At 31.7% G+C, this 11581-nt stretch overlaps 1 protein-coding gene across 2 annotated transcripts in view; it reads right to left on the reverse strand.

The window, feature by feature from the left end:
• LOC108915895 (far upstream element-binding protein 1) overlaps positions 1-9172 on the reverse strand; it is a 49585-nt gene extending 40413 nt beyond the window's left edge. For both annotated transcript variants that reach the window (XM_018722048.2, XM_018722047.2), the window contains exons 1-3: positions 8974-9172; positions 8764-8839; positions 8534-8713 (exon numbers count right to left, since the gene is read on the reverse strand). In XM_018722048.2, coding sequence (XP_018577564.1) covers positions 8534-8713; positions 8764-8839; positions 8974-9063 — 346 coding nt within the window. In that variant the 5' untranslated portion in view covers positions 9064-9172. The remainder of the gene's footprint in view (positions 1-8533; positions 8714-8763; positions 8840-8973) is intronic.
• Between the last annotated feature and the right edge of the window lie 2409 nt (positions 9173-11581).

The following is an 11581-nucleotide window of genomic DNA, read 5'->3' on the forward strand; positions in this document are numbered from 1 at the left end:
TTATTTTATAATAATTACCTATCTTAACAATTTAATAAATATTAACATTTTTTCAAAGTCAATTTTAAACAAATTAAATTTGAAAAACTAAATTCTCGGTAAATGTCTATGTCAATACAACTATTTAGGTACAAAAACAACTAATGATCAAAACCCTACAACGCCTGTGAGCTTGGGAAAAATGAATTGAAAAATAGCATCTTCTTAGATAACAAATTCCGCCAACGTCAAACCAATGAAGCTTTCGAGCTGAAATTTTTACCACTTATTAAGGGTGTAAAAAGCCTCAAAAATCCTGAATTACAAGTGTCTGCGATGAAAATTGCATTAATTATTAGCAATTGAAAAAAACGGCAATTTTCGACCATTTTTGAGCTCTTGTGCATAAACAAATTATCGGAATTTAATCGGACTTTTTTCATTTTATAGGCTTATTTAATACCTACCTTTTTTGTATAAACTTTTTTTCGCTATGAATAATAGCTTTTTTACGTGAGTCAAAAAACCACTTTTCCATAACTTTGACCACTGTTAAAACAAAGTTTCCCAACTAGCCTCGAGTTGATTTTTTGATATTTTATTTATAACAGGTTTCCGAACAATTTTCCGCAGAGAAACTTCTAATAGTATTTTTTTCCCCGAAACAGGCTCTTTCATGTCTATAATGACTGGGCTAATTTTCAAAAGCAGTTGGCGACTGAGCTCTTTGCTGCAGATGACAGGTTTGGATGTGTTAATCAAATTATCGAGGTATGATTGCAATTACATATTTCAGAATATCACGATACTTGGTTCGGATTACCATGATTTTGAGAAATTTATTTTGAGAAATTTATTTATTCCATAACATACTATTCTGTCATACACAAAAATTATTATGGTACACTCAGCAAAAAAACTAAGGGAGTAGAAAAATTTTCAAATTTTGGGAAGATTGTAACTTCGTGAATAATGGTCGCATCGAAAAAAAAAACGGCTTGAAGAGAAATTTTGAAATCTTGAGATGACAAATTTTTTTGAGTATCACTCCTGCAGCAATCAAAAGAAATAATGCAAGGTAAAAAAATTACAATTTTTTTTTCCAAACTGCCCATGGGTTCAGAAAAATTTTTTCTTGTCTAATTAATACCAGGGTCATATACAGGCTATTACAAATTCGTTTCTCACGACAGGGATCTTGGAAACGGTAAGAGATACGAAGTAGCTTAAATGGGGGCAAAGTTGTGTAACTCTAATATTGTTTTATTGTAGTGTATGATGGTATAGTTTAAATAAGTAGGTGGATTTCATAGAGTCTAACGACAATTAGAGTGTACGATAATTCAAGAAACAGAAATCTTACAAAAAATTAGATAAATTTGGAACAAATACATTGAAGATGAATTGTTAGAGCCAAAACGACTGAATCTGGGTCGAGCTGAGGCAATACAGTATTAGGGGTCATGAAGGCTTGCAAAAAATATAATAAAATTTCCAGGGTCGTATTTAAAAAGAATGAAGTTGATAATGGTCCTAGAGACGAAACGTTACATATAAAAATTGATTATGCCATTCGATAGAGGGCAAAAAGTTGACACGAGAAAGTGTTCTTCTTTTTTCAATATCACCTCAAACAAGGTTGATATGAAACAAAAACGGATTTCCAAAGTTTCGGTTTTTTTCAAATATTTCAAAAACAAATCATGTTAGCCTTGATTTTTTAGAGGCATAATGTTGGTCCCCTGATTATGCAACTTTGCCCCCATTTAAGCTACTTCGTATCTCTTACCGTTTCCAAGATCCCTGTAGTGAGAAAATTTCTAACAGCTTGTATATGTCATAATTCCTGACTTTTCACTCAATAGCCGATATCTCAATGAGAAATAATAGTACAGAAAAAAAAACCAAATTGAAGTTGAGAAATCAGGCTAAATGACCCAGTAAGGCTGGTTCCAAAAGAGAAGAGAAATGGGTGACGAGACATGGGTTTGACATGCAAACGAGCCAACAAGCTTTAGAATGGCACTTTTCTAATGAGCTGAAACTAAAAAACCCCATGTCAAAGTCGAATAATAATCAAAGTCATGTTGACTATTTCCTTTGGTGTTGTTCACACAGAATTCCTTCCAGATGGACAAACAGTCAACAAAACAATGTATATTATATGTGCATTATGAGACGTTTGAGAAAAAGTATCTGCAGCAGAAGACCAGATTTATGGAAGGACAATTCTTGGATTTTGCATCACAATAATACACCATCACACAGTGATAATTGTGAACGAAGTTTTGACCAAAAACACAAAGAATGTCATCGAGCAGTCCCTGATGACATTTCATCTTTCACAAATTCAAATTACCACTTCGTGGAATATGTTTCAAGTCAACAGAAGCCATAAAACAAAATTCACTGAAGGAGTTGAAGTGAATATCGGAAGACACGTTTAAAAAGTGCTTTGATCACTGGGTTGTTCATTGGAAAGTGTATTTCTTCAAATGGAGCCTATTTTGAAGGAGACAATATAATTTTTAATGATTAATTGAATATATTTTGTTTTACTGACAAATTGCGGATACTTTTTTAACAGAATGTACATATGTCGATTCAAGTAAGCCGATGTAAGTAGCGTCAGTAAATAATCCTTAGAGTACTTTTATACCGTATATGTTATACACTAGAAAACTGTTCTAAAAAATAAAAATTTTAAATGATGTTTTAGAAGCCGTTCTTTGTATTACTTATTGTCATCTACAAAATTCAATTTTACTTGATTCTGTATCTTGAATTAAAAAAATGTATACCTCTGCTGAGACTTCTAATTCATCATCATACATAGTGAACAAAACCAAAAATAAGCACTTAATTGTGTAGACAATTTTAATGCGCGTTATTACTTGCATATTCAAGCATTAAGTAATGTAGCTTTCTTTTTTTTGAAATTTTGCATACTAAAAAACATATCTACGAAAATATTATTAACAGTATGTATAAATTTGCAGACGAGCATATTGAATTATTTCTAAAAAAAAGCAAAGTGAGATGAAATTAAATTTTATAACTTCAAGACAAATATGTAATACTTTTGACTTGATTAAAAAAATTTCTAAAGAAGGTATAATTAGTATTAATTTGTACCGAGTGTTTCAGTCTTTAACTATATAAACTTACACATAGAAAAAGCGATTCTACATTACAAAGTTCAGTTGAACATAAGTCCTAAATTGTTTTGTTGTCAAAAATGTAAACGTCTGTAAACATACTTTTTTTTATTACTTCTCTAACAGCTCACAAAGTATAATATCTAACTGTAACATACATTTTTTTTGTGATATAATATGCTTCAAGTTCTTATATATATTTTTATTATAACCACAAGTAATCTGTCACTGGACTAACTTTTTAAAAGGAGCATATACGCCAGCTGAAAATTCTTGAAAATCTACAGGATGTACAAATTTTCTGCAAAAATGTCTACCATCTAGCACACCACAGGTGATTACAGTGCAAAATATGTATCTTGGTCTTGGTATTATAACGAATAGAAGGAAGTAGTGCTGGCAACTGAAATCGGTTTTTTGGATAGTCGGTTAACTGGTTCCGGATAATTCAGATTTTTACAAAACCCGAAAACCGGTTATTCGAATATTCAAATATCTGATTATTCAAATAACCAATTATTCAAATAACCGATTATTCGATATTCTGTTCATTCAAACATCCGAATAATCAGATTATTTCTTTATAGCCAATAACTACATAACACATAGTCTTAGTGTTATGTAGTTATTGACATTGGCCACATAGTACAGTCGACGCCACCCAAATGTGAACGGCAATATTGTACCGCGTAATTTAAACTACAAATCATAGTCGTAAAATTCAATAGTTGTCAAATATACATATATGTCACTTAGAGCAAACGTAATTAAATGTAAACAAGTAACGTGAAATATGCTGGACCATTTAACTGAAGCGCATAGAGCAAGGGCTTATAGCTAAATTAGAAGATAATTGGTCTTTGAGTGAAGTGGCTGCTGATTTGAATGTCAGTAAGAGTTGTATATTTTATATTAAACAACGCTGGCGAGAACAATAATTTCAAAGATCTATCAGGCAAGATGTCGGGAAGTTTCCCAGTGACGCGGAAGACAATGCCTTGGTCGAATTTATCCATAAGAATACCCTCTCTGTGTTACGCCACTAAAAAAAGTCTGATTTACTACGATAAAATCCAGATGAAATTTCCATAACAACCAAAATGCGTTCACATTTGAGTGATGTCAACTGTACATACATAATAGATACCTACTACAAAAATTAGGTGGAACTATTAAGGGAAATACAATTTATTTTTATATTTTATAAAAACACTGACACTGATAAAAAAAACAATCATCCACACCCACATACACCAAACACCAAACGACCAAGCCCATTAATATAAATAATAATTGAAGAACCACAGTTTATTAAGTGTAACTGTTTTAACATTAGATTGAACTCTAAAATTAAAAATATGTGAACATTTGAATAACATCATATATCCTGTCAGTTTTTCAAAACCCTGATTCCAGTTTTGGTCATCATTCGAGTAACCGGTTATTGGGTTATTCTATTCGGTTTCATCAGAAATTGGTTTTTACAGAACACGGTTAGTGGTTTCACTTTTTTTCAGTTTTTGCCAGCACCAGAAGGAAGTTTTACCTAAATTATTTTGAGCACTACTAACTTGTCACAGAAACATCAAAACAAGTCAATTTTAGTTGTGAAGGAGACAAGACATCTTGTTTATACAAGGCCTATATGTACTATTTTTGTCATAATAAACTTCACTTGTACTATTTGGATTTTTTGTACTATATACTAAACAAATATATTTTAAAGATTGTTTAATTATTTTTTCAATAGTGCTTTATTTTTCAAATTTAAATTAGCAGGTGCTGAAACAAATGGACAAAAGTCCTACTATTCAGACAGCAGAAAAGTTTTATTACGTATAGGGAGTAAGTCGGTCCTATTAATTTTTCAATATCAATGACATATAAATGCATAAATGATAGCTTCATCACAAAATTCTTTTGTATTAAATAATGACAAAACAGGGTGAATTATATTTAAACATAAAAGAAACAAGTGGATATATAAAATAAATAAAAATTAATGGTGTAAATTGAGGTGTAAATATTCAATATCTAGTAAATTTAAAAATTGTTGGAAAGTTTAATCGAATTCAGGAATCATGTCAGACATTTTTAAAAGTTACATTTGGTGACAGCTGCAGCTCTTTATATTAAGATCAAAATTTTGAGCAATGTTCAGGATCATGGATAACAAACTAAGCATAAACACAATCCTATCCAAAACATAACATGGTGGTACTCGAAAAAAGTTTTTATTATAAGTGCTTCCACTTTTATAACATTAGCAGATATCGAAATAATCTAAGAGAAAACTTTTCCTTCGATCTCCTAGTATTTTAATCTCCGCATGAATCTTACTGTCTCACGCTGTCTCACACTAGAAATAGTGGACTCATCATCTACTTGTGTTATGAAAGTTATTGTATGAAACACTTCCTTATCTTTCTTTCTTAACTGGATATGCTCACATAATTATTTTTTGCACTGTCCACTTAAATTTCCTTTTAAAAAGATTTATACTGGAAGATAGTCAATTTAGATATCTCCAACAGCTGGTTTTAAATTAATGTTAGCAACACTATATTATGTGACAAATACAACAGATAATAAATGGATTAATTTCATAAGCAAATCATTTTTCTATCACGATCTAAGCAGAACTAATCACTATTTAAATAGGACATTATATTTTGGTAAAAAAAATTAAATTTTATATACACCTATGTAGGTTTAATTAAAACTTAATTTTGTCAAAATACAGATTTCATTATTTTTATACTCATTTAAAGAGTCTAGAAAGTAGCAACTTAAAGGCAACTAAAGAAATTTTTTGAAGATCGTAATCATTGAAAAATGTGTACACTGCCGGCCCTTTGAAAGTGGACGATTTATTTTTCTAATGTGATGTGGTCTACTTTTCATATTATGACGTTATGAAGTTTTTATATGTCACTGTCATTAGTAATTTGATTGGTAATTTAAGATGCCGCGTTTAACGGAACCAGAGAAAGTGAGAGCTATAACTTTACCTCAGAATGGTTGGTCAATGCGGATGATCTGCATGTATACAAGAACAGCATATTTAAACTCAAAGAAAAGTGGAATGCTCACTAGAACTAGTATGATAGATACACATTAAATTTGATATGACAGTCGATTTGAACCTCACATTTTCAAGTAGGGTTGGCAAAATTTGGTATGATGATTCTTAAAAAATCTTAAATTTGTAAAAACAAAACTCAAAGTTTATTCGAGAAAACAAACCCAAAACATAAACATAAGTAAACTGAGTAGGTACATAGTAGTGTACTTAGAGAAAAGAGAGAGACAAGTTAAATATTTTCTGTCGACACGAGACACCACCAGGAGCTCAGAATATCACCGCTCTGTCCTTTCAATCCGCAGATCGCCTACAGGTCCTACCCTACAGATGAATCTCTTACGACTGACTATTTTATTTATAATGCATATGCTGTTCCTGTCCCGACTCGTTTAGCTGGTATAAAACTTTGTACTTAGGTGATATAAAACTTTTTGGTATTTAACAGTTTAATACAATTTGGTACAATACTAGGTAAGGTAAATACAAAGTATAATACAAAGTATAAAACTAATTATACCATTTGGTATAATACCTTCGCCAACCCTATTTTCAAGTCAGCTTCACAAAGGCCAATTATAGACAATTTGTTTATAAGTCGTCCATTTTTAAAGGGCCGGCACTGTACACGTGCAGCAGTAAAACACAAAGTAGATAGTTCTCCGTCCTACTATAACTACAAATAATATTTATAATACTGTTAATTTTGTAACTTAAGTTAGATAAAAATTCAAAATCTTATGTTTTACAACAGAGCCAAACACTACCTATATCTAAACTGTAGCATTATTTGTATTTTGTACTTCATTGTAGGTTGTAACAATGACATGACACAAGACAGTTTAATTTTGACATTTGAATGAACAAAGGCATAAACACGTTGAAAAGAGATTGACAATAATAGAAGCTAAAATGTTAAACTTGGTTCATCTTCTCGCAGAAATAATCAGGCTAAAATAATTTTTGAATTGCCAATCAGGCCTTAACCTTGTATAAATATTAATTTCAATTCACAAAAATTTACCTACTAGAGATTTAAGTAATGATGGTTAAGGTTACATTTTTAATAAAAGAAATTGTAATTTTCCAAAAAATTAATTCCAAAAAAAAATTATATTAGACCACAATGGCCTAAGTTATAGGTTAGATGCTAAGCCCTGCACAGGTAGCAAAGCAATACTATTGACTAACTGGTTGACATTCAAGTAGTGCTTGAAGAGTTTACATCAGTCAAAATAATTCCCAAATTTGCATAAACAGTTTTAAAGTGCATCAATAGTGTGCACCTGACTTCACAAATGATTACTATTTTTTTTAATTTCTTTTCTAGCATAAAGATGGTAAATTAACTAAATTACATGTTTTTTACTAATCAAGCAAAAACTTTATAAAAACAAAATGTTTACTAAAAAATAAAAATTTACAATTTGAAATAAATTTTATTCAACCAACATAGAGGTGTTTAAAACGTTATTTTAAACAGAAACAGTTTAAAACAATATAAGCCATCCAATTTAAATTGCAAATTATAGTCAGTAAACAAATGTAGAAAAATGGTTTGCTTATGAAATTAGCCCATTTGTCCATTTTATTCCAAATATGTCAGTACATAATACTAATGCAAAACGAGTTATAGGGATGACACTCAAACATCTTTGAAGAAAAGTAGCAACCACTGATTAACCTTTTCAATGCGGAAACATCCATAAAACTTTACCCTCATTAGCTTGAAGCCAAATAAATAAGCTCATGAATGGAGATAGTTTGTTTAAACAAGGAAATTATGCACATATACCTATAATTTAGGTTTAAACATGTATAGTCATCTGTTTCAAAAATAACACTGCATATAATTTTTCAGGCATTGATCATTTTCGGCATACAGATTTTCAGATTCTTTGTCAAATAATGTAAATTTAGGAGTTTCTTCGCGATTCATTATTTCTCCTACAAATCAATGTAGACTGATAAGCAATGTTGAAGGTGATGAGAACTTTGATGATTTCGTTACAGAAATTATACACATTTGCAAAAGCTTCTTAAACTAACCTGGCGACATTGTTCATAGAGCCGATTAAATTTAATTATATAAATAACTTCTACACAAGTGAAAACTGCCATGTACAGACTGCCCTATTTTCTAATTCAGGGTATTTCAGAAACTACTAGAGATCAAGAAAAACTAATGACACTTTCTCGTACCTGACAAATTATATATATGAGTAAATATATTTAAATATCAACTAGAATACTTATAACTTATAAAAATTTTGCAACTAACTTTGGATAGGAAATTAGAATAACAAATACTTACTTAATCCAACCATTTTGTCAGGTACTTTGATATCCTCGTTAATTTGTGGCCCACTTCCCATAACAGGGCCACCCATTCCACCCTGATTTTGTGGAGGCCTTCCAAGTGGTGGAGGCCCTTGTGAAGGTGGAGGTCCAAGTGAACCAGGTCCTTTTTTCGCATCCGGTTCTGAATCAAATTCTAAATATAAGAGTAATATACAAAACTTGCTCCTTTATACATATACAAACCTGAACCGTCTTCTAGAGGTCTCTTAGGTCTACTCTCTCCTGAATTCGTTGCCCCTGGATTAATTTTTGCAGCAATCTGAAAAATATTAAAAATGTAAGCATATACTTATAGATCTTTGTCAGAAAAATCAAAACTACATCACAAAAGAACCGAAGCCCAGCATGTTGTTTACCGCCTATTGGAATGTAGCATTTTTATGCTTATCCTACCTGTTTGGCGCGTTGTAAGGCAGCAGCAAATGCTGAAGATTGATTAAAGTTTTGTTGTGGTGGCGGAGCTACCGCGGAATAATCACTCATTTTTTAAAACATTAACAAGTATTAATCAACACACAATATAAAATGGTGCCTTCGTGTACAGCGTACTACAAACGAGAAGCGAGAGAATAAAACGACAGCTTGTCTTTCTATTCTACTTCCTAGTGATTTTAGCATAACCAACATAACGAAATGAAATTACCAAGGTTGTCACAACCCAAGAATTGTATATAAGAGGATAGCTTATTTCGCATGATTTCTTAGCCGGCGATCGCAAGCCGTGAAGTCACCATCAGTACACTTTCAGATGCATCACATTTAAAATGTACGGTGATACATCGTCTTTTTAAAATTAAGCTGCTTTAGTGGTTTTTGTAGTAGCTAATCAAAAAGTATTTTTTGTTTTTTAAGTGAGCATTTAACTAAGAATAATTAAATACGTATATGCAATAATAAAAATACCCAATAAATCAATACAATTTTAATGTTTTTAATCTGTTTATTGAATGAATGCCTTGAATGAATATGTATTAAATGAAATTTATAAAAATTACTAAATATATATTTTTATACAACTATGATGATTAATGTTAAGAAAATAGGAACTGGGTTTGTATGTGCAGGAGGAATAAATTGTTACAATTTTAAATAAATTTATTTTTTTCCACAACTAAAATAATAATATACAAGTACAAAAAAAAGTTAAAACAGGGGTTAAATGTAGGTCGAGAAAGAGAGAAAGAAAATATATCACTAAAAAATCTTAATAAACCAAGATATTAATTTTAATGATTTTTTTTTAATTTGCGAATTTTGCTTCTGTGGAGGTTGTCTGTTCGGCGCAAAGGTAATAATATAACATAACATATTATTTACAAAACATTTTTTCTATAGAAGAAGGTATACTTATTACCTAATTAAATTCATTTTGTAGATCTCTCATAATCGTTGGGAGTAAAATGTAGACAGCATATTGTAGAAGTATTTTGGTTGAATTTATCCGCTCTTTTACAACGATTTATCCATTCCTTTCTGATTGTGGATGAGCATAGGTTATTTGCTCAATAAAGTTTAAAAATTCGTTTTATCTCTGTTTATTAAGGAAATTTACCAAACTGTTAAATACTGTACGCCCGAAAAAAAAAATTATAAAGATACAAAAATGTCCAAACACAAATCGATCGTTTGAAGACCGAAAAAAAGAAATTAAAGTTTATGACACAAATCTTGAATGTATATAATGTTCTTAAAAGTCTATTATCATTGTACAACGTTAAAAAATAAGCAAATTGCCACAAAACACTCACAAGAAAACAAAAAACCAAAACGTAAAAACACAGACATTTGTGCGATGATAGCAATTCTGCACTGATGGATACGTCACAACCGTTCAGTATTCCGTCCGCTAATAGGCCCGATCGGCCAACGTTGTTCTTATGGCAATAAGCTATCCTCTTATATACGATTCTTGGTCACAACCACGGTCCAAAAGATATGTTTTTGAGACCGTCATAACTAGTGACGGGCAGAATCGAGTATTTATAAGAATCGAGAACTCGGTACTCGAATACTTTTAAGAATCGAATGATTATCCGAGAACCGAGAACCGAGTACCGGACCGAGACCGAATGAGTATCCGAGAACAGGACTCGAGAACAGCGGCAATGCAGAATCGGTGTATGTCGGCGACACGGTGTGGATTCTAATGCATCATTGGGATATTTTTATTCGTACTCGCATCGATGGTAGCTTAGCAGTTAGTAATTAAAGTAAACCTCGCAACGAACGACAGATGTGGTTTGTTTCACGCAGCATTTTCCGTTATTAAATATTAATGTTCTTAGTTATTTTATAATTATTGAATTCTTATTTTTAAAATGAAGCCTGGCTGCAAATGATTAGTTTGGGATATTATTTTAAAAAAAGTAATAAATAAATAAGTAAAAAGTTTAAATTATTTGGCAATACAACAAATCTTAAAGAACAGTCAATTTTGGCCTCTAAAGCACATCCGCCTAGTGTCTAGTCCATCTATCTGCCTGCCCTGAGGGATACTCGAAATCTCGTCATGAATTCTCAAGTATTCGAATGCCGGCATAAAAGTNAAAGTTTAAATTATTTGGCAATACAACAAATCTTAAAGAACAGTCAATTTTGGCCTCTAAAGCACATCCGCCTAGTGTCTAGTCCATCTATCTGCCTGCCCTGAGGGGTACTCGAAATCTCGTCATGAATTCTCAAGTATTCGAATACCGGCATAAAAGTTCTCGAGAAGAGCGAGAACTTTTAAGAATCGAATGGATATCGATTCTTGCATTCGAATTCTCCCATCACTAGTCATAACCCACGGTTTTGGCCCTACTAAACAAAACAAACGCGACACTCAGACTAAGACACTTCCCTACCCGCTGGAAAACGTCAAACATAATCCTTATCCCAAAACCCAACAAAGATCACACCATCCCATCCAACTACCGGCCCATTAGCCTGCTCCCGGCTATGAGCAAAGTGGTAGAAAAATTTATCCTAACCCGTCTAAGAACCCACTCCCAAGAACTGC

This window comes from Anoplophora glabripennis, unplaced genomic scaffold (assembly GCF_000390285.2).
Source record: "Anoplophora glabripennis isolate ALB-LARVAE unplaced genomic scaffold, Agla_2.0 scaffold1254, whole genome shotgun sequence".
In the NCBI taxonomy this organism is placed as follows: Eukaryota; Metazoa; Arthropoda; class Insecta; order Coleoptera; family Cerambycidae; genus Anoplophora; species Anoplophora glabripennis.